Source organism: Agelaius phoeniceus, chromosome 21 (assembly GCF_051311805.1).
Source record: "Agelaius phoeniceus isolate bAgePho1 chromosome 21, bAgePho1.hap1, whole genome shotgun sequence".
Taxonomy (NCBI): Eukaryota; Metazoa; Chordata; class Aves; order Passeriformes; family Icteridae; genus Agelaius; species Agelaius phoeniceus.
In genome coordinates, this window is record NC_135285.1 from 1699793 (window position 1) to 1722810 (window position 23018).

Here is a 23018-nt window from a genome sequence, read left to right on the forward strand (position 1 = left end):
TGCTGGAGACAAGCAGGTTTTAGAGAATCCTGGAATCATCAAGATTGCCAAAGGCCTCAGATCCCTGAGTCCAACAATTCCCCCAGCACTGACAAGGTCAGCCCTGACCCCTGTCCCCAAGTGCCACATCCACATGGCTTTTGAGCACTTCCAGGGATGGTGACCCCACCACTGCCCTGGACAGCTGTCCAGTGCCTGACCACCCTTTCCATGATGAAATTTTTCCTGCTATCCAACCTAAACCTCCCCTGGTGCAACTTGAGGCCATTTTTATCTATCCCTGCTTTGGATTCCAGCAGTCAATTCATTGTACTTCCTTTTTAAGATGCAGCAGATTCCTTCCTTAGGAATTTCAACAGCTGTAGTTGCATATTCTGCTCTTTTCTTCCAGCCACAGGAAAGTTTTGTGTGAGAGAAATCCAGTCCTGAGGCATCCAGCAGCATCATCTCTGTGCACGTGTGCTGACCAGCACAGCCCCTCAGTCCATGGCCAGGGTTTCCTCTTGTGGGAAGAATTCCCTCAGATAAATAAGGAAAAATGTTGTGTAGCACAGCAGGAAAGGGGGAGTTTCTCCTTCACTGCAATTCCCACTCTCCCTGTGGAGTAACCAGTGCTGGAACTGGGAGCTGCCCCAGGATAAAGGGAGACTGAGAAAGGAGCAGGAGCTGAGCCAGGAGCCTTGAAAAAGTATTTTCTCAATGAATGTAGAGGATCCAAACTACAAGCATCCATCTTTTCTCCCTAGCTGGGGTGGGGTTGGCTGGGTAGCAATGATTTCTACCTGGAAATTCCTATCAGTAAAAATGAATTACAGCCTTACAAGCAGAGGTTGTGTTTGGGTGCTTGGCCACAGCTGCTCCTTCCTGGGAGGATCTGCAGTGATCCCAGGAAAACCTGGGAGCTTCCTACCAAGGGGCTGACCCTCATGGCTCTAGAAAAGTTTAAAATTTAGTAGTTCTGGGCCAGATCCTCCTCTTTGCTGCTGTGGCTGTGAGGTGACACCTCTGTCAGAGCCCTCACCCCTCTCCCCCATGGGGAGGCAGGAGCGCTGACGTTGAGCTGTTATTTCTGACACTGGAAGGGAGGTTTCCATTTTCTCTGAAATTTGCTCTCTGCCAACCCTTGTAATGTGGGTGTCTCCTGATTCCCAGCAGTGCTGCTCGTGTGGGGGCCCTGGTGACAAAAACTCCATCACTGCTTCCAGCCACAGGCACTCCCCAAGCTGGGGTCATCCATGTGAGACCTCACAGGGCACACCCAAACCCAGGATGGGGCTCTTGGACACACAAAGCCAGGCCAGGGTGCTTGGAGAAAATTTCTCAAGAAATAGAGCTATTTTCCTCTTGAATTACCCATCCTTCAGTGAGAACTTCAGCCTCTGGAATTTTTATTCTTCATTTTGGCATGGGGATAAGAATTCTCCAGTTCTTATCCCCATGCCAAAATGCCCTTGTAAATCATCTCAGCTGGAGGCTCAGGTGTGAGGAATCAGACAAGACTTTCATTAAGTCCTGTTTCAGACTTGAATGATGCTCTGTTCCAAAATCAGTGGAACAATCCCTGAGCAGTGAGACTTTATTGCTGCGTGGGAGGCCTTGGGTTAGTTTGCTTTGTGCAGGTGCTTGCAGGAACATGAAAGGAGGTGTCAGAGAGGCTTCTTCTCCCATTCCCCTATTTCTGCTTAATATGTGCTTGATGCACTGAGAAGTGCAATCCCCAGAATATCTTCAGCATGGAGAGGCACCCTAATTCTCTTGTAATCACACTTTATTCATCCACTTTGCTCTGGCATTTACACTGGGGTTGTGATCCTGGTGCAGTGCCTGTGAGCCCTCCCCAGTCCCACCAGCTTTGCAGAGCTGCTGAAGAGATTAAACTCAGCAGAAAAACCCCTGCTGCTTGGCAGTGCAGAATTTCAGGCTGAACAGCACAGAAATCCCACCAGGAGCTGCAGCCTGGCCAGTGAGGGAGAGCTTCCAGCTCCAGTGGTCCTGGAGTCCAAACCTGTGTTTGGTTTGGGTTTAAGGCCCATAAAGCTGTGCTGGAGAAGGCCCAGACACCATGTCCAGTGAACAAAGGCTGCCTGGGAGGGCAGGTGCCTTGATTCAAGTTTTCTGATTGACAGAGCAGCATCAGCTGTTCCTGGGAACAGGACACAAGCTCAGTTTACTCAGACAAGTCCTCCTGCTTCCCCTTGGCAGCTACCATTTCACCAGGCACCATGGAAACTTTCCAAAACTGTCCTCTCTCCAACAGAGCCCTACACACTTGGGAGGTCACCTTCCCCTTTGCTTTTTCCAGCAGGTGGGAGGTGAGACACAGCTGAAACCAGAGGGAGAACTTCCCCTGCCAGGAGCAGGGCTGGCCCCATTGAATGAACTCCCAAAGCTCTTGGCTCAGCCATTCTTTTTGTGTCTCACCCTCCTTCTGTTCCACACTCCCCACTGTTGTGTTACCCTGCAGGATCTCAGGCAACCTCTAGAACTTTCTTGGAGATGTACCTTGCAGGGTCCTTTGTTCCTGTAGCCAGTGCTCCAGAGTTCAGTGTTGTCCTCTTTGATTCCAGAAAATGTTGGGTCTGCATTTCCTGCTGAAGTGATGACCCCTGGCTCCATCACCAGGAGGTACAGGTTGGCCATTGCTCAGTCAGGAGGCCATGGATGATCATGTTCTTCATGTCCTCCAGTACTAAACAGCCTCAGGATCCCTTGGGATGGGAGTGACCTTCAGACCCCCACCCTTCACCTGAAATCAAAACAAAAACCCCCTGCAGAAGGTGGCTCTGGTTTGTGTGAGGAGCTCTCTGTGCTGCCTCTGCACACTCTGCTGGAACAAGGGGCTCTAGCTACTTCAGAAAGGACAGGAGGATTTTTGTCTGCCTTGGTTCTGAATGAATTGTTTACATGAGAGACAAATTTATGAATTTAAACACAGGACTGAGGGGTTTCCTTCATCCATGCAGGTGTGTGTCTGTAGCTCTGTCTGGTAAGGTCCAGAGGTTGTTGCTCTGCTGTGTGTCAGGCACAGGATGTGGTCAAGTGCAAGGTGACAGATTTAGTGAATTTGGGACTCTTCTGTTGCAGGATCTGTGGATTCCTTACTTCACCATCACCACTGACATCACTGCCTCGGCCATGAGGGTGCACAGGGATGGTGAGTGTGGCCATGGCCTCTCCAGGCCTTCAATCATCATGGGAGGCTTCAGGGTCACCCCTTCTTCCTGGAGCTTGTCTCACCTTTGAAATTTGTCTTTCCTCTTGCTTCTCCCTTCTGTGTTACCTGCTGAGCACCAAGCTGTGGCTGTACACAGGTGACAGGGGACAGGGCTGCTGGCAGGGAATTAAATGAGATGCTGCATTCACTGTTTGGGGAGAAAATGGCTCCATTGGCACCTTTCTGTGTACTTAAAGCATCCTTAAAGTGAAGTGCAGGTATTTTAGCCATAAATCAGACTTAAAGCAACCAAAGCCTTTGACAATTCCAATTCCCCTAAATGAAGCTGTCTTCCCCCAGAACAGGCTCTGCCTGAAGCAGGGGCTGAGTTGGGCTCTCATTTGTGGTCAGTCCTTTCTGTTTGTCACTGAGTGAAGAGGGAAGGAGGATCTGAGGTGCCTGGGATGTGTCCCTGCCTTTGCCTTTTGTCAGTCAGTGACTCAGCCTGCAGAGGAGACCTCCAGGTGCCCCAGATATTCCTGGGGGGAGCTGCAGCCTTTGCTGCCACATCTGATGTTTGTCCCTGGGGCTGGCACAGGTCACACTGCCCATTCCTGCCATGCCAGGGGGGTTATGGAGCTGCTGAAGGACTCTGGGCTTTGATCAGGGCAGCTAAAACAAGCAGAAAAAGGATTAACCCTTCTCAGAGGTTTTGTATTCCCATTCCACAGCAGGTTAAGCCAGTTGAGGTCAGGAAACTCACTCCAGCCAGCTGCTTGTCCCCGTGGAAGTTTAATGGAAGGAAAGGAATCAGCTGGAGAGTGGTTACGCTTGTCTCCACTGAATGGAGATAAATTAAGTTCCCAGCTGCTGCCATTTCCCATCTTGGTTTGGTCTGTGAGGTGTAACACACGTCAGCAGTTTCCTTGGGTGGAAATTCCACTAAAACTATTAATAATAACCCCCAAATGTGCCAGCATTAACCTGTGCTAACAGCAGGAGTGCTGGGGTTGGAATTAGAAACAGAGCTGTTATCTGTTTTAAAAAGAAAACACCAAAAGAAAATCAATGCCCAGGGAATTTGCTGGGAAGAGTTGCTGTTGGAAGCACCAAGCAGTTAATTACTGAGCAGTGATTTAGCACTGCAAGGCTCACTTATCTTGGTATTTTAAAGATTCACTTCTCAGACAAGCCTCTTGGCCTGTGGAAATGCAGTGTCTTCCCAATTTGGTTGATGCAAATGTTAAGAGAAAAATCAGTGTATAAGAGCCTTAAAGCAGAATGTTTTACAGGAAACACGGCCAATCAATTTCTACTTGACTAAACTTTGTTTCTAGCAGCTTAAAGGATTATTACTGTTCCTTACAGCACCAACAGAAATGGCCCAAGAGGAGATAATGATCCCCAGCAGGCATTTGCAGTGGTTTCACAAGACAAAACGTTTGCTTGTTGCAGAGGAGGGAAAACAGAATTTTTGGGGGTACTATAGCTTGTATTTTTCAGGTTCAGGTCCTGCTAAAAGTCAGGGGTTTGTGGATCTCTGTAGAGCACAGTGACTGTAGCTGCACCTTTTCCTTCCCCCTCAGCCCCAGCTCCACAAACCCTGGTGCTCCCTGCAGTAGGAATATGCTGAGATCCCACAGGAGGCAGTAAATCTGAGGAATGGGCTTAAACCTGTGGATTCTGGGGCTTTGCCTGATGCCTGCATAGTCTGTGTTTTATCCTGGCCAGTGGTATGATACAGAAAATAATAAACTGTTTTAATAACTTCCTCACAGTGTTCTGAGGAAAGTCTGTATCTCTTGATTATCTTAATGAGTGCAGCAGCCTCCCCCCTGCGTGGCAGTAATTAATGCTGGCTGATTAATTAATGCTGCTGCCCTCCCTGCAGGCTCCCTGTGGAGGTACGTCCGGGCCAGCATGTCCCTCTCGGGGTACATGCCACCCCTGTGTGACCCCAAGGATGGCCATCTCCTCATGGATGGGGGCTACATCAACAACCTGCCAGGTAGGAGCACAGCCCATGGGGGCAGAAATTCCCAGACCTGCCCATCAAACAGCCTGCAAGCCTTGGGGCTCTTGTTTATCCCCAAAACAAAGAGAAATCTCACAGACACCTTTAACCTCATGCTGGTTACCTGGAGTCCTTGCTCTCAGTTTTCTGGGTGTTCCCTTTATCTTGACTTTATTAACACTTTTTTTTAAATGAAGTATTTCCTGATAGCCAAATTCTGAACATACAACTCCCTAAGTTCTGTTCAGCTAAGTATGTATCTTCTATTCAGCTAAGTCTAATTTAGTGCTTGCTGAAGGGAGAGAGGAGGAATCAAACCACAGACACACAATCTACCTTGGAGTTTCTCTTCAATCAGTTAATTAAGAAATAATTCTGAGAGAGCAACAGCATCTGCTGCTCAGGCTGGTGTCGCCTGGAGCATGTGGCGGTGGGGGAATCATGGGGCCATGGAAGGAGGGATGTGGGGTGTGGGATGAGGTCTGAACCCCCCAGCAGGGTCCAGGGGTGTGAACTGGCCGTGTTTGGGATGTGTTTTGTGTCAGGTTTCACTGCAGTCACAAGGGTGGGTGGCTCAGGGGTGGCTGAGGCAGCAGAGCCCTGCAGGGTCACTGCAGTTTGTGACTCAGGTAAAGAGGGAGGAACCTCAGGCAGAGACTCCCACCTGAGCAACCTGAGTCATTTACATCTTCCTGTCACACCCTGACTTTATTTTTCCATCAGGGCTGTATTTACCTAAAACCCAGGAACTGAAATAGCACAAAACAGATCCCCCAAATCAGCATCTCCATTCTCTGTGCTTGTAAGCCAGAATTGTGACTTGCAAACCAAAGCAACTCTTGCATCTCCACAGCTGGAGAGGGCAAAGAGCAGGCACAGGTGCCACTGGGTGGGAAACAATAGACTGAACAAGCCCAGGAATATAAATCCAAGTCACAGAACAGATCTGATCTAAATAAGTGTCTAAATTAAGCCTCTAAATTGGCTCTTCAGGAGCTGTGGTTTTCCTACGCAAAACTATTCTGGAAACTGCAACTATCTTGGACTCTGGGGGTGTGAAAGAAATAGAAATCCATTCTGTGAGGTTCATGTCCTTCTCTTCCCTCCCCTGGCGCTTCCCTAAATCCTCACCCGTATCCAAAGACTGCAGCTCGTCCTTTTACTGACCTTGAAGTGGGAAGTGTTGCCTCATTTCTCTTCCCACTTTCAGATGTGAATCCTTCTCTTGGATCCCAGAGCTGTTCTCAGGCTGCCATCCAGCCTCTCCTCGCTGGCAGGTCCCTGTCCTGCTCCTCCCATTGTCACCTTCTCCCTGCAGCGTTGGCACTGCTCTCTCTAAGGCACTGCCACTTGTTCTCTCTGCAGGTCCCCCAGGGTTTTTTTTGGAATTAATGTGGGTTTGATGTGCTCTATCCCATTGTACCCAACGTGGTGTCACTGCCCTGGTGCTGTGTGCCCTGTCCCTGCTGCCTGGTGACCTCAGGGAGGGTCAGGTCATCCCGCTGATCTGGGGCAAAACATCCCCTGTCAGTGATGTCCCCCAGCAGTGCAGCAGCGGGGACTCACCCTGGGGTCACTCAGGGCCTGGTTGGTGCAGGATTTGGGATCCCTCCCTCCCCACAGAGCCTCCCTGAGCAGGAATGGTCTGGGCAGAGTTGAACTGTGAACAGTGAACTGTTGCAGAGTTCATGTGGAATCACAGAGTTCTTTAGGCTGAAGATCCTCTAAGACTGAGGCCAGCCACTCCCCAGCACTAAGCCATGTCCCCAGGTGCCACATGCACCTTTTGGATCCCTGCAGGGATGGGCACCCACGGGCACTTCTGTCCTGCTGCTCGCGGTGGGTGCGACCTCAGGTGCCACACCTGAGCCGTGCAGATCTGTATCTGCACCTGGGGCAGCAGGGAGGTGACACAGGGGCTCTGACACCTCCTGTCCCCAGCTGACGTGGCCAGGTCCATGGGGGCCAAGGTGGTGATCGCCATCGACGTGGGCAGCCGCGACGAGACCGACCTGACCAACTACGGCGACTGCCTGAGCGGCTGGTGGCTGCTCTGGAAGAGGTGGAACCCCCTGGCTGAGAAAGTCAAGGTACTGGGGCTGGGCTGGAATGGTTTTCCAGGGCAGTGGGAGGAGTGGGAGAAGTGGGAAGATTCCCTCTGTTACTCAGGGAGCAGGTCTGGGCCAGATTTGTTGTTTTGCTGGATTTCACAGGATGACCAGGTTGGAAGAGACCTTCAAGACCATCGAGTCCAACCCAGCCCCAGCCCCTCAACTCAACCCTGGCACCCAGTGCCACATCCAGGCTTTGTTAAACACACCCAGGGATGGGGACTCCACCACCTCCCTGGGCAGCCATTCCAGAACTTTATCACTCCTTCTGTAAAAAACTTTTTCCTGCTATCCAACCTGAATTTCCCTTGGCACAGCTTGAGGCTGTGTGCTCTGGTTGTGTCAGTGCTGCTGGAGAAAGAGCCCAGCCCCAGCTGAGCACAGGCACCTTTCAGGAGCTGTGAGAGTGATGAGGGCAGCCCTGAGTCTCCTTTGCTCCTGAAATGTGAATTCTTGTTCAAAGAAGGGAAGGCAGTGATGTGGGAAGGGGCTGGCAGAATTCTTAGAGCAAAGAAATCTTTTCTTGGATCTGCATACATTCTGATAAACTCAGAATTAATTAATTTTACCCATAAAAGCAGTAAATCTGTCCAGCTCACGTTCTATCCTGTGTCTCTGAACTGCTGATTTAGGGAGATTTTAGCACTTGGCAGTAATTAAGTGCAACTGATAAACAGGGGTCTGCAGAGCATGATTTTATTATTTTCCTTTTGTTGCATGTGCTCAGACCAACTCTCTTCCTTATTCTGCATTTCCTAAATTACCTGGCTCTGCTACTCTCCCCCAAGTGGATATTGATTTTAATTCTTTCCTCCCAGTTGCATTCTCCAGTTGGAATTGGTCTCAGTAGTACCCAGTGAAATATTCCAACTGCCTGAATGGCAGTTGGCAACCATGGAAACATGGAATTCCTTCTGAACACCAAAAAACACTTTTAATTTATTGGTTGTGGTGAAACACTGGCCAAACAGAGGGCTGGTAGTTTCCATCTGTGAAAATGGTCAAAACTCAGCTGGACATGGTCTTGGACAAGCTGCCCCAGCTGGCCTGCCTGGGCAGGAGGGATGGACTGGATGATCTCAAGGGGTCCCTGTCCACCTCAGCCATTCTGCAAAGTCTCTGCCCTGGCACTGGACAGATCAGAGAACCATGGCATTACAGACTGGGTGGGGTTGGAAGGGACCTTAAAGCTCTTTCAGTTCCCCCCCAAGGTTCCAAGCCCTGTCCAGCCTGGCCCTGAACACTGGCAGGGATGGGGCATCACTGATTTCTGCCTTGGAGGATCACTGTGCCCCTCACCTCAGCACAGATCTCTTAAGTTCTATATTTATTTCACTATATCCTGGGATGAAAGTCTTGGCTCAAGCTTGTTGGAAGGCAATTCCCTTCCTGTGCTGACCAGGGACACTCTCCCTGCCTGCCCACACTGGGGCCCAGCTGCAGGTGCTGCTGTGCCAGGGCATCACCAGGTGCCAGCTGTCTTGGTTTGAACAGACAGGTGTCTGCTAAGGAAGGCAGGAGCCTTCTCTGAAATGGAACATGTAAACCACCTCCCTCGGAATTATTATAATTTTGAAATTAAGGAGCTCTCAGGCAAAGATATGGGAGTAGGAATAACAGTTCTCTACTAGGAAAATTAAAATACAAATGTAATAGTACAAATAAAGAAAACAAGTCACTGCCAGAGTGAGAGCAGGCCCTGCCCCCTGTGTGTCAGGGAGGTGGCACAGCCCCATCCCATGGGGGCTCAGCCCTCCTGCAGTGCCAGCTGTGGCTCTGCTGGAGCAGGGATCCTGCACAAGGGGGGAGTTTTCCTCTGCAGCTCCAGGGCTGCTGCAGATGGGCCTGGGCTCCCTCTGGCCATGCAGGGCAGCAGAAGCTGCTCCTCTGGCAATGCACTGGGCAAAGGCTGCTGGGCTGTGCCAGGCTCACATTGGATCCAGGTAGGAATGCTTGGCTCCTGCCCTGGGCAATGCAGCATCTCCCCATGGGATGCTGGAATTGGATCAGCCCTGCAGGGACACTCAGTGGCCATGGACAGCAGAGATCTCCTGCAGGGAGGATTGGCTGGGGGAGAGATCAAGAAAAAACTGCCCATGGACAGCAGAGAACTGCCCCAGCTCTGACAGATGGCAATAGAACACACAGCCCCGTTTCCAACCTTAGACACCAGCTCACTTCTCCGCCGTGCTGAGCACACCAAGCACATTCTGAAAGCCACCTGGAGGAGCTGAATTTGTGAATTTGTGCTGGGCAGGTGCTGAACATGGCCGAGATCCAGACACGTCTGGCCTACGTGTGCTGCGTGCGGCAGCTGGAGATGGTGAAGAACAGCGACTACTGCGAGTACATCCGGCCCCCCATCGACCGCTACGGCACCCTGGACTTCGGCAAGTTCGACGAGATCTGTGTGAGTGCCCCTGGCAACCCAGGGCCCAGCTCTGCTCCTCACTGCCCTGCTCCTCATGGCTCTGCTCCTCACTGCTCTGCCCCTTGCTGCTCTGCTCCTCACGGCCCTGCTCCTCACAGCCCTGCTCCTCACTGCTCCTCACGGCCCTGCTCCTCATGGCTCTGCTCCTCACGGCCCTGCTCCTCACTGCTCCTCGCTGCTCTGCCCCTCACGGCCCTGCCCCTCACGGCCCTGCCTCTCACGGCCCTGCTCCGGCCTGTCCCTCATGGCCCCACACGGCCCTGTCTCTCATGGCTCTGCTCCTCCCTGCCCCTGACAGCCCTGCCCCTCCCTGCCCCTGACAGCCCTGCCCCTCACTGCCCCTCACAGCCCTGCTCATCACAGCCCTGCTCCTCACAGCCCTGCTCCTCCCTGCCCCTCACAGCCCTGCTCCTCACGGCCCTGCTGCTGGTAATTAGTGCTGCAGCCAGTGCAGAGCGTGGCAGAGTGCAGAGGAGTGCGTTGGCAGAGTGAATAATTGACACTCAATAATGCTGTGGAATGATATCTCAGCTGGGAGATTGGATTAGCAGCAGGAATTGAGTTTGTAATCTTGATTCTGTCATGACCTGTGAAGAGATGGGTTGCCTTGCTCTGTTTTGTGGCAGTTCGGGCTCAGCTGCTGCATGAGAGCTGCTCTGGGCAGTTTTGGGGTTTGGCATTGCTGTGGGCTGAGGTTTGTCCTCACTTTCACCTCCTCCTGGACCTTGTTGTGTCATGAAAGGTTTGCAGAAATCTGTCAGGGAGGCCTTGAATCCTGGAAATGGAGGGAAATGTGAAAATACCTGGTTCTGTGAACATTTGAACCCTTCTGTGAATAAAACATCATCCACAATTCCTCTGCACCCCTTAGAGGGTCAGGAAGTGGCACCAGTGTCAGGGTGTTGAAGTGGTGCTGCCAGTTCACACATCACTGGCATGGGTTGTGTTTGTTGTGTCAGAGCCCAGCAGGGGCAGAGCTGGCTCCAGGTGTGCAGGGAATTGTCCTGCTGACATAATCCAGTGTTCACAGCAGAAATGTCCCTGCTCAGGCAGGACAGGAAAAGCCATTCTGGCTCAGTGTCTCCTGTCAAGAAAATGATTTTACTGCCTCCTTCCATTCTTTGCCTGTTTTAGCCCTGCAGGCATCTTCCATGTCCAGATATTCCTTCAGAGCTTTGCTCCTCTCCCAGGCTGGAAAAGCACCACTCCTCCTTGAAGTCAATCTCCATTACACTTTAATGAGAAGCTGTGATGCTCCTTAGCCTGCAGACTGCTCTCTCTGGTCCTGGCTTAGCAAACACTGACCAGCCCCAGGAGCACAGCTTAGCCCTGCAGGTTCCCATCTGAGAGACTCCTTAGGACACACGGCAGCTACTCCAAACCTCCAGCTGATTTCCCCAGTGTAAATATTTTCTCTGGGATATTTGGTGCCTCTTGGCTCCTGGGCAAACACTGCTGTCTGCTTGTGGATCTAGGACTTTGCTGATATATAATTCTTTGTTCTCTGCCAGCTGGAGAGCCCTGGCTGATGTGGAAACCTTGACAGACAGGTGTGGTAGTTCATCACGGGAGCAGATCGTGAGCTGTCACATCCCTGCTCTGTTCTAATGTGCTGCTGTTAAAGAGATGTAAAAGCACCAGGCAAATTTTGTCAGTGCAATAAAACCTGAGAGAAGGGCAGTTCCTCACAAGTGTCACTGTCTGTGAGCAGGTTCTTGGCACCAGACACTGCAGGGATGGAGGGGCAGCACCTCCTGGATCCTCATTCCCTGCAGCACAGCTCAGTAACTTCAGTCCACAAGGGAGCTTTAAACTATGCTGTCCAAAGGGAAGGACAGTCCAGGCATTCCTTTATCCTTAGGGGCTGGGAAGTACTGGGGGGGTTCATTTCAGCTCTGTGCCTGGATTTTACAGGAAATAGAAATGGGCACCAGCATTTTCCAAGGAGCTGAAATCTCTTCATATCAAACCCCTCGTGTTCAGCCCCAAGCAGGAGTGGCTGTTCTGCAGCTCAGCTTCTCCTGGCTGGTTTGGGTCAGCCTGACCTGCCAGTGGCAGAGCTGTCAGCTCCTTTTTCTTCCCTTAATCACCCACACTCTGGGCTGGCATAGATGGTGGGAAGTGAATTCCAGCCCCAAGGAAGGCTCTGAACCCTCATCCAAAAACTGGAGGAGAGACAACACCAGAGGTTTAGTGCTGCTGCCAGAACCAGGGCTGGAGATGGGATCCAGGGCTCCCAAAACCTGTTGCTCTGTCCTCCCATTTGATTTTTCAACGTCATTTCTACTGTGTTCTGAGAAAAAGAGTAAAACTTGGAGCAATGGGCCTGTTTTTTTCCAGTTGTTCCCATGCTAATGGCAGTTATTAATTACTTTCTTTTCTCCTGATTTTTTTTTCCAGGAAGTGGGATACCAGCATGGGAAAACTGTATTTAATGTGTGGTGCAGGAGTGGAGTCCTTGACAAGATGCTGAAGGACAGGCAAGAGACCTGCAAATCCAAAACTGATGTAAGTGCTCAGGGAAATGCTCTGTGCTCCTGGAGCTGCTCGGGGCTGGGGCAGGGGACAGTGACTGCCCTGAGGCTGGGTCACAGCTCAGTGCTCTGGATTTCCTGGCAGGGAAGTTCCAGTTGGTTTTAAGAAACAGTTATCACCTTTTTGAGGAATTTGGATAATATATGATAATATAAGGGCTCACTGTCCTTCCTCTCCTTTGAATCCCTCTGATTTGAAACCCAAGTGCTACAAAGGCTTCATGTTTTACCCAGTAATTCTTTTTTATCATCTTTTAGAGAGGGAAATGAGCAGTAATTTTTTAAGGGATGGCCAGAATGAATCATAGCTGTCTTGATCCTCTCAGAGGGAAGTCAAGTGAGGTGAGAGATGACACTGAGGATTTGCAGCTCTCCAGAGGTGGGTGGCAGAGCACTTTGGCTCAGAGATAGGGAGAGGATGGATGGCAGGATGGACACTGGGCCAGGGATGAGGGGTGGATGATTCCACATCCAGGTGCCCTCAGTGTCAGCAGAAGCTGTGAGTCACTGAGGGGTGGAAATGGCTCTGCTGGGAGGAGGTAAATGTCACCCTCAGCTCCAGGGGGACTTCCCAGCAATGAGGATGGATCTGCCCACGCTGCCTGGCAGGGCCAGAGTGGCTCTGGAAGGAGCACACAGGGACTGAGCCCTGGAGGAGACCCCTGGAGATCCACGAGCCTGAGGAACCCCCAGACTCCTCAGTGGGGTTCCTCCCTGGGAGCACACCTGGGTGAGGAGGTGCTTCAGTGTGGCTGCACAGGATGAGTCCTCAGTCCACCTCTGGCACCTCCTGATCAGCCATGAGGGGCTGGGGTTCAGGTTTTGTGTTGAAGGCACAAGGAGAAGTCAAGGCAGGGAGAATTGTGTGTCTCAGAGTTGGCTGTGTCCTATTTCAGCCTCGCTTTTATCACCAGCCAGTAAAAAGCCTCAAACATTTTCAGTGCTGTGACAGACACTTCTTTTAAAGAAGACTGCTTTTTAAACTGCCCTTTTTACAGGATTCAGTAATGGAGGGGAATATTTCACTTAAATCATGCTATCACAGCAGCATGATGGACATTTATCACACCTCCCCTGGCTTCTGTGGCACTTCAGTGACCAGGAGAGCAAATCTGTCACCTCCTCATTGCAGACACAGCCTGACCCTGCACTCACTTGATAATGAGGCACCAAGTGCTGATTGCTGAGGTGCCACAGCACGGAAATAACAGGGTTGGGAGAGTGACTCACCACCCCTGCCAGGTTATGGAGCAGGAACCATGGGCTCTGTGCATCCCAAGGACCTGTGGGATCATCTGCTCATCCTCCTAAAACTCCAGAGCCCTCTGAAACCCAAGGTTTTTGCATCTGACTTGTGTTGCAGGAGATTTATTTCTATGAAGTTACAACTGTTGCAGCTCCCACTGGGGTATTTTTCTTGCTTTTCTTAGTCCATTAGAGTCACTTAAGTCCTTTAGCTGTGTTATCTTCCAGGCAGAGCAGCTGATATTTTTAACTTGCCTTTCATTAGCAAAGGTTTTGATGCTTTATGTGTTTTAGTTCTTCATCTATTTCTGGAGTGTTCAACATCTGAGAGCTGAGTGCCATTTCTTATCGTCTCGTTTCCATGTTGTGAGCATTGCAGTTTTATTTAAAAATCCAGATATTTAATCATTTAGATGCTTCTCCTTTGCTTTGATCATTTAGTCCCTGTTTATCTTGTCTCCAAAATGCAAATACTGAAGACACAAACAACAGGAACCTTACATAAACTTTACTTTGAGCAGCCCTTACTCCTTCCCAGTATGGAATGCTGCAGCACCATTAATTGGGTCTGCTTGGGGAAGTTCTGTCTACTGAGCTGTTATTCATATTCAAAGCTAAATATAAACCAGTGGACTACAATAGTAACTGTCTTTCTCCTCTAATTTATTTCATAAAGATTGTGCCAAAGAGAAAAACTTTCCTCCTTGGAAAAAAAAATTACCCAAGAAGTCTGAGAGTGGGTTTCAGGTGGATGTGAGACACTTCTTTGCTTTGTGTTATCTGATGGGAGGGTGATTTTGTCCTTAAAAGTAGTGAGAGGAAGCACTGAAACATTAAACTCCTGTTTGTAAAGCACCAAATGAGTGTGGGAAGACACCTGGTTTCCCTCAAGTGGTTTTCCAGTCCTGGTGCTGAGGCTTTGGGTGCAGCTGCCTGCCCAGTGCCCTCAAACAGGCTGACCTGGGGACAGCTGGGGGACAGATGCTTCTGAGGGTGCAGTCCCACTTCATTCCCATCCATCCTCACCACAGGAGCTGCTGATGGTTTTCCTGGGGCACACTTAGGTGCTGAGCCCTGCAGGATTTCCTTCAGCTGTTCATGCAGAGCCCTTCCATCCCTGCTCCCAGGGACAGCCTGGCACTTTGTGCCCAAGTGCTCTGGGCAGCCACCTCATCCTCCTGGGTTCTGGGGTGCAGGGACAGCCTCAGACCTGGCTGTGTCCCTGTGGTGTCCCTCACTGAGCTTTGTGGCACAGGCTGGAGCTGTCAAGGAGCTTTTCTTCCCTGTCCTGGGGAGGAGCTTCCTGCAGATGCTGCACTGGGAACGTTCAGGTTGGATGTTCAAAGTGAGCCTGGGCTGACTCATCCTTTCCAGCAGTTCCTTAACAGTCACAATGAGCTTCTCAACTTCTTTATGTTTTAAGGTGTGTGTCCTGAGCTGCTGCTGTTTCATTTCATACAGGTACCTTTTCATTCCCTCCAGGCTTTCTCTGCCCCTGTTGCTTGTCCTGGATCTGCTCTGTGCTGTGGCTGTTCTAAATTACATCAAAATCAGATGAAAGGTCAACTGAGAGCACTTTGCAGCAGCAGCAATGGGCTGCTGCTGTGACCCCACGGGGGCTGTGTGATTCACAAGCTTGGTGTTCTTGCCAGAGAAGCAGAGGATTGTTCATAAAACCCCCTGTTAGGAAGCTGCCCTGGCTGGGAGCGCATGGGCAGGTCTGGGTGTTTGGGAACACAACTGGCACAGCAATTCCTGGCCAGTTCCCTCTGCCTGCTCTCCCCCATCCCCTTTCTCTGGGCTGGGGTTGTTGCTGTGTCCATTAAACTCACTGGGTTTAAAAAAGGATGAGAGGCGTTGAGGTGTCCTCCTGGTTACCTTGTGCCCATCCCAGAGAGGGAGGGGTGGCTGCAGGAAGCCTGAGAGGGCTCCTAAATGCCAAAGCTGGGTTTTCTTAGAGGAGACACTGGAGCAAGAACTTCTCAAAATAGAGAACACTCAGCCCACTGCTTGGATGAGACAGTGAAAATAGCAAGGGTTTACTGGAGAGAGGAATTGCAGTGGGAGATGTCTCTGCAGGCTCTGGCTCGCTGCAGCACCTCCAGCTCTGGGGCTTTTAGGGGTCCCCGGGGGTCCTGCTCACCCCAGTGCCCTCCTGTCCCTGCAGCCTCTGTGGCATCACTCCAGCTGAGGGATGGCCACTGTGTGTCCCACCTGGTCATCTTCTCTCAAAAGCAGAAGCTCCCTGGGGGTGGCACCTGGCCCAGGCAGTGCCTCACAAAGGGACCCTGATGGAGAAAAACACATGGAGAGAGCTCTGCCATGCCAGGGCCCAGCCCCTCCTGTGCTTGTCTCTGGGGTCTCTTTAATAAGGCTCCTTGTTGTGTGGGTGGAGTAAGAGCCATTAAAAGCATGTCCCACTGTTGGGAATCCCATCTCTGCCAGCAGACCTGCCTCAGGAGAGCTGTTTGCAGGATTTCTCACTGATGAGTAATGAGGGGGCAGCTGTGGAGAATTTGTGCGTCTGGAGCTTTGTCTGTTCAATATCATTTTTATACAGTCTCGACTTGTTTGGATTTTCTGTGTACATTTCTGTGTACATTTGCTGACAAACCTTCAACTTCTGTGTTTCAGAACGTGACCTGTCCCACCACGTCCTTCACAGACCTGGCTGAGATCGTGTCCCGCATCGAGCCCGTCAAGGCTCCTCCGCTGGCCGACGGTGAGGGGCACGAGGGGGACAAGGGACAGCTCCTGCCTGCCTGCCCTCCCCTGCCTGTGCTCAGCAAGGGCCCTGCTGGGCACTGCCAGCCCCTGCCTGCTCCCTCAGAGCCCTGACCCTCTGTGTCCCCCTCCTGCCACCTCCTCTGGGACAGTGGGATCGGTTGGGGTGTCCTCAGCAGCTGCTGCCAGCCCCTTCCTGGGCAGCTCCCAGGGGGGAATAATCCCTGCTGGAGTCTCAGCTGAGGGAATAACACAAGGAGCAGCTCAGCTTCCATCCCCTCAGGCTGTCCTGTGCCCTTCTGCTGGCTCCATCCTCAGCCCTGTTGGGCAGGGGGGAGGCTGAGTTCAAGCCCTGCCCCAAGGATGTTTTCTCTGCTGTCGTGAGTAGGATCAGGAGTGACTCACTGGCTCCAGTGCTTTTTGTGTGCTCCTGTTGTGGGAGCAGCAGTGAACTGGAGAGGAGCAGGCAGCAGCTCCTGCATGCTGGCACAGAGGGGCTCTGTGCCCTGTGCTGGCCCTGCCCTGCAGAGCAGCTCCCTGGTTATGGAGCTCTCAGATCCAAAAGGATCAGAGCCTTGCAGGCCTGAAACCCCTGAGTGTGTCACCAGGGCTGGAGCTCTTTCTAAACAGTCTCTTCCCCTCCTCCTGATTCTTGTTCCTGCAGAGGGAAAGCTAAAGTTAGCAGTGCTCCCATCTGTGACTGTTTGCAGAGATGTCCCTGTGGTAATTTGAAATGCTAATTACAATCATATGCCTTATGAAGAAAATATTAATCAAATGTGGTTGAAGCAGCCATTGTGAATAAGAGTGAAGAGTTCATGGTATGTGGTTATTTAAGGCTCAGGCACTGAGACTTGCTGAGATTTCACCAGAGCACTGGGACAGATCCTCCTCCACTCTGGAGCTCCTGATGATTCCCTGTTAGGCTCCTGCTTTCTGCTGGGCAGGGCTGTGGAGGGAGTGTGGCAAATGGACCTGGCAGCCTCTGGGCTGAGGAGGGGCAGTGCAGGGGCTGCTGGGCATGGATGCCATGGATGGGATGGGGCCACGTGCTCCCCATGGCTGCTGAAATGCCTTGGCTGTAGGGTCTGAGGAGGGGCTGGCAGCAGAGTTGTGCACGGGCAGGATCCTTTGTGTTCTGCCATGTGGCTGAGGGGACCCTGGCCATGTCTGGGTGGCAGTGACAGCAGTGACATCCCTCAGTGCATGAGACACTTGCTGAAGAGCTGTGGGGGAAGGTGTGTGGTGAGGTGAGCTCAGGGGGAGGGTGGCACCTCCCTGCAGTGGCCTCGTGGCTGTCAGGTGGCTCCTCTGGCATTGCTCTGCTCTGGGGGTGAGGGGGCTCTGAGGCTTGTGACCTGGGGAGGGGACAGGGAACTCCTTGGTGGCCTGGCTGTGATCCTGCACTGTCACCTTTGTTCTCCCTGGAAATCCCTTCCTGAGGGAGGTCTTGGATCACAGAGGCTGACAGCACCCTGCAGGTCTGGGGCTGGCTGGGGAAATCCTGGCAGTAATTTTGTTCTCAAGAAAGCAAAGGGAAAGGCTCAAGTTCTGATGGATGGGGAAGGGTCAGCACAGAGGGTGAGAAGCCTGGGTGGGGCAGGAGCTGTGTGGGCTTTGTGGGGAAAGGGCAGGGGAATTCCTCCTCCTCTTGAGCACACAGAGAGCAGTGACCAAAGACATGAAAAAGGTTTTCAAAAGGGATCCTGTGCCTCAGGCAGGGCTGAGCAGAGGGACCTGAGTGCCAGAGTGCTGGGGCACAGGTGTCTCATTTCACAGCAGTGTTGGTGGCCCTGTTGCCATTCTCCATCCCCACATCCCCTCAGCCAGGATCATCCCTCTGCCCAGCTGGGGTTTGGGCACACAGAGCTGTGGCTGTGGCCAGGGGAGCTCAGGTGCCACTTTGGGGGTGGCTCTGTCACATCCCTGCTCAGGCTCCCCCTGGGTGGGATGGCTGAGCCCAGGAGATGCAGCACTTGTAGCAATGGTCATTTGGATAAAGGGATTTGTGGAGGAGAAATGTTCCTGGTGCTGTCAAATGCCTGGGTTTGCCATCCAGCTGGAGCAGGAGACATCCCAGCACCTCTCAAGGGACACAATTAGCAGGCACCAGCCACCTCTGCATCTTAGCTGCTTTAAAAGAACTTTTCTGGAGCAGCACTAGTGCAGCTGAGGCTGTGCTGAGCTTCCAGGTGCTGACTGACCCCTCCAGCCACAGCACAGCTGTGCCCAGCTGGGCTTCCCTGCAGGAATCAGCCACAAAGCAGAAACAGCTGCAGGAGCACGGGGCAGGCTCTGGGTGGGAAATGCCCTCCCTGCAGGGAATGTGCTCACCCTGCTCAGGCCAGGCCTGGGGACCTTCCCAGGCTGGAATCTCCTCCTGGCTGAGCTCTTTGGGTGGTGCTGAGCTGAACACAGCAGCAAGGCCCTGGTCCTGCCTGGTGCTTCTGGGAGGTTTTGTAGTGCCCAGAGCATCACTGTGAGCTCAGCCTTGGTGGAAGGTGATGGTTTGGGACAGCAGGGCCACCTCCTGCTCTCCTTTCCCCCCTCCAGCACCCAGAGCTGTGCTCTGAGGGATGTGGGAAGGGTGGCTCTTGGTTCTGTGTCTGTAGAAGGACCTGTTAAATGCTGAATAGTGCTGGGAGAATCAAGGAATTTGGTCTTGATGGCAGCTGGTTTTATTGGAAGTATAAACTCCAAACTGTTGTTTGTGGTGTCTGTTTCTGTTCAGATGAGTTTCCAGTTTCTCTGGTCTATTTTATCAAAGATTATCATTAGTGTTTTTAGTAAAAACTAACAATCATTGTCTAATTCTCAGTAAAAAAAAACCCTAAAAATAATAAAAGAAAATAAAAAAGACCTAATGTCTTTCATTCCAATGTTCTAGCAGTTGGTAGTAGTTATGTGCTAGGAGAAAGGGCTGTGGAACAAACTGTGCTGTTGTCTTCAGCATGGAGCAGATGCTATTGATGGCTCCCAGGAGAAATACTTAATCAAGGATCTGGTTTAAACAGGAGCCCCCTCTTCACCAGTGGGCTGCATCCAGCTATTGCCTCAGAGCACACTGGAATTAACTCAGGAAAGGGGCAGAAGAGCTGGTGTCACACAAAGGTGATTTTAATGGTGACCATAAAATGTCATTTTCACACCTTCAGCTGCATCCTGAAGCTCTGAGTGCCAGCAGAGGAAGGTGCTGCCTGCCAGGGGCTCTGTCCTGCTGCCCACGTGCCCTGGGGTCACCAGGGGCTGGGACAGGGGCTGGGACAGAGCTGGGACCAGCAATGGCTCCCCCAGCCCAGCTCATTCCTGGAGTTGCTGTGGGGAGCAGCCCTGGTGCAGGTGGAGTCAGAGAAGGGTTTGAGTTGGGAGGGACCTTAAAGCTCATCCCATCCCACCCCTGCCATGGCAGGGACACCTCCCACTGTCCCAGGCTGCTCCCAGCCCTGTCCAGCCTGGCCTTGGGCACTGCCAGGGATCCAGGGGCAGCCCCAGCTGCTCTGGGCACCCTGTGCCAGGGCCTGCCCACCCTCACAGGGAACAATTCCTAATTCCCAATATCCCACCCAGCCCTGTCTTCCTTGTCCTGCTCCTCCAGGCCTTGGCAGGTCCTGCTCCTGCTGCCTGTTTTGCAGATCCTCCAGGTGATCTCCAGATGCTGGCAGAGGTGTTGGCCCTGCACTGATGTGTCCTCATTCCATTGGAACAGGCTGGGGCTGTTCCTTGCCCATCCTGCTGCTGTGCACAGCTCTTGAGACTCCCCAAATTATGTTAATCTGCCGGATTACTGGAGAAAGCAAGTGATTGTCCTCTGCAAAGAGGAAGGGAATGTGAATGTCAGTGTCCCTGTGGAGCAGAGATTGTGAGGCACTCAGTTATCAGCTCCACAGCAGGCAGAGCTCACCCTAAGCCTGGGATCCCTGGTCCAGAGCCTGTGAGCACAGGGAGTTTGGCTTGGCAGCTCAGAGGCTTCTCAAGGTGTCCCACGGGTCTGCTTGGGCTGAGGGGTGGAACACAGCAGCTGTGCTGTGAAGGGCATTCCCCAGGGAGCACCCCCCAAACCTGTGTCCCTCTGGGAGCTGGCACCCACCACAGTGACCTGAACAGTGGGACAGAGCTGCTGTGCTGGGGTTCCTTGGATTCTGGAGGGCTCCAGGGCACCACTGGCAGAGAGGATGTGGTTTGTGTTTATGTGCTGGGGAGCTGAGATCTGTGTGTGAGCAGTCCCAGTTCACTGAGCTGCAGAGAGCTGCTGGCACTGGCCTGCCTGTGCTCAGTGACAGTGGCACTCATTCCTCTCCCAGCTTCCTCTGCCTCTCTGCTTGCCAGTTAAACCCTGTGCTTTGTGTCTTCTCTCCTCAGATGAGTCAGACTACCAGACTGAGTATGAGGAAGAAGTTCTGGACAGCCAGAAGGATGATTACCTTGATTTCATAAGCAACCAGGCTGAGGAAGACTCTGACTCGGTATGAACGCCCTGAACAGGCAGTGCTGGTCATTGCTGGGTCCTGGCTGAATGGTGTCAGGTGGATGTGTTGGGAGAGATGCTGAGAGGAGCATCTGGGAGGGGCTGCCTGAGGAGCACTGTGCAGAATTGCTTTTTGTTAGTACAAACACTAAATGGCACATGCTCACCCTCCTCAGGCCAGGCCCTGCCATGTGTGGCAAAACCTGGCCACAGTTAAATCCTGTCCTGCAGCTCTGGGTTTGCTCATGAGGTGGATCAGGGCTGGAGAGGCTGAGGGAGCTGCTTCCTCCAGCCGGGGGGAGAGGAGCTGAAGGGAGGATCTGCCAGCAGGGTGGGGAGGGAGAAGGGGATTGTGGAGGAGAAGGGAGTTATGGAGAAGGGGGTTGTGGAGGAGAAGGGGGTTATGGAGGAGAAGGGGATTGTGGAGGAGAAGGGGATTGTGGAGGAGAAGGGGGTTGTGGAGGAGAAGGGGGTTATGGAGAAGGGGGTTGTGGAGGAGAAGGGGGTTATGGAGGAGAAGGGGATTGTGGAGGAGAAGGGGATTGTGGAGGAGAAGGGGGTTGTGGAGGAGAAGGGGGTTATGGAGAAGGGGGTTGTGGAGGAGAAGGGGGTTATGGAGGAGAAGGGGGTTATGGAGGAGAAGGGGATTGTGGAGGAGAAGGGGATTGTGGAGGAGAAGGGGGTTGTGGAGGAGAAGGGGGTTATGGAGAAGGGGGTTGTGGAGGAGAAGGGGGTTATGGAGGAGAAGGGGGTTATGGAGGAGATGCCCATCAAAAAGCCAGGAGGGGCCTGGCACAATTTGTGCTGAAGAAAACCCTCCCTGGGGCGAGTGGGAAGTGCTGCCCTGTACACACAGCTGACACCCACCCTGGGCTGTGTGGAGAGAGGTGGAAACTCCACCCTTGTAGATATTTGGAAAGCAAAGCCCTGAAGAAGCAGCTGCAGCACTTGAGCCAGCCCTGCTTAGAGCAGATGACTGGAATTGTCTTCCAGAGGTCCCTTCCAAGCACAGGGCTTTGATTCTGTGGGACAGCAGGCCCGCCCTGAGGTAACTGTGAGACCAGGTGTGCTGAGCAGCACAGCTCAGACAGTCCCATCCCTGCTGCTCTGACTGCAGCAGGGTTTGGAAGGTGCTGTTGTGTTAGTCCTGGACAGTTCCTCAGTGGGAGCACAGGGTGGATGGGGAAGGGCCCATGGGAGGGAGTCCAATGGTGTTGGTGTTTTCAGGGAGGAGCTGGAGTGATGGGGGCTCTGTTTGCTGTGCTTACCCGAGCTGGTGGGAGAGGAGGTGAGAGGAGAGGTTTTACCCAGCTCAGGAGGATGCTGAAGTTGCAGTTTGTGCTTCCTTTTCTCCTGCAGGATGAGGAGATGCAGCTGAGGAAGCGCAGGAATGTGCCCAGCGCGGAGGCCCAGAGCAGCACCGGAGAGCCGGGGTAGAGCTGGGAGAGGCCGAGCTGCCAGCTGGGAGCCACAGCCCAAACTGCTGACAGAGCAGCCCTATTTATTTATTTAATGCTTCACCAAACCAAAACAACACCAGATGAATGAAGGCAGAGTTCATCCTTCTCCAGCCAGGGCCGGGCACTCAGCACCACCTGCACCGAGTCCTTTGGAGCTCTGGGCAGGGGGGCTGCCGTGGGCCCTGCACCTTCCTGCAGGTGCTGGGAGCAGCAGTTATTGATCACAGACTGGCAGGGGGGCAGTTCAAAGCTGCCTGGATTCTTGCTGCTGTGTTTTTAGGCACTGTTTTTACTGCCAAGGCCCAAAGAACACTGGGGACCTCCCCCTGCAAGGTGCTGGGAGGGCTCCGGGCAGCAGCACTGGAGAGAGGGAGGGGTTTGTGGGTTGCAGCCTTGCTTTCTTTTCACACAAATCAGGTAACTGTGTAATTAACTCCTCAGTGACTTCCAACCATGTACTGGTGAGCAGTGCTCTGACAGGAGCAAATCTGAATGTATTTAACTTGAAATCTAAACCTAAGAAATCATTGTGAAGGGTGGCCACAGAGCCTGGATCCTCAAGTCAGCAGCAGGACATTCACTGATGGATCATGGAACTGACACTTGCTGGGCAACTCTGGAATCACCACTTGGCTGTACTTGCCCTGTTGAAATAAAGTTATTTTGCTGGATTGAAATGTCTCTGTTTCTTTGCATCAGATCCTACAAAGAGAAAAGTTGTCAACAACTGAGAGCCCGACTTGCCTCTGCTTATCTCAGACTTGCAAAGGAACACACACACAGTTTCCAGCTGCTCAGCCCAGCAGGAGTCACTCCAGGTATTGTCAGGCACTGGGAAGAATCTCCAGTGCTCTGTCCCCAGGGCTGGAGCTGTCCTGGC

General features: G+C 52.4%; 1 protein-coding gene across 5 annotated transcripts in view; it reads left to right on the forward strand.

The window, feature by feature from the left end:
* Positions 1–22809, forward strand: part of PNPLA7 (patatin like domain 7, lysophospholipase) — a 134348-nt gene extending 111539 nt beyond the window's left edge. For all 5 annotated transcript variants that reach the window (XM_054646220.2, XM_054646221.2, XM_077188922.1 and 2 more), the window contains 8 exons: positions 3085–3154; positions 5046–5162; positions 7110–7258; positions 9537–9689; positions 12111–12218; positions 16124–16211; positions 20573–20676; positions 22038–22809. In XM_054646220.2, the coding sequence (XP_054502195.2) occupies positions 3085–3154; positions 5046–5162; positions 7110–7258; positions 9537–9689; positions 12111–12218; positions 16124–16211; positions 20573–20676; positions 22038–22115 (867 nt within the window). In that variant the 3' untranslated portion in view covers positions 22116–22809. The remainder of the gene's footprint in view (positions 1–3084; positions 3155–5045; positions 5163–7109; positions 7259–9536; positions 9690–12110; positions 12219–16123; positions 16212–20572; positions 20677–22037) is intronic.
* The last annotated feature ends 209 nt before the right edge of the window (positions 22810–23018 follow it).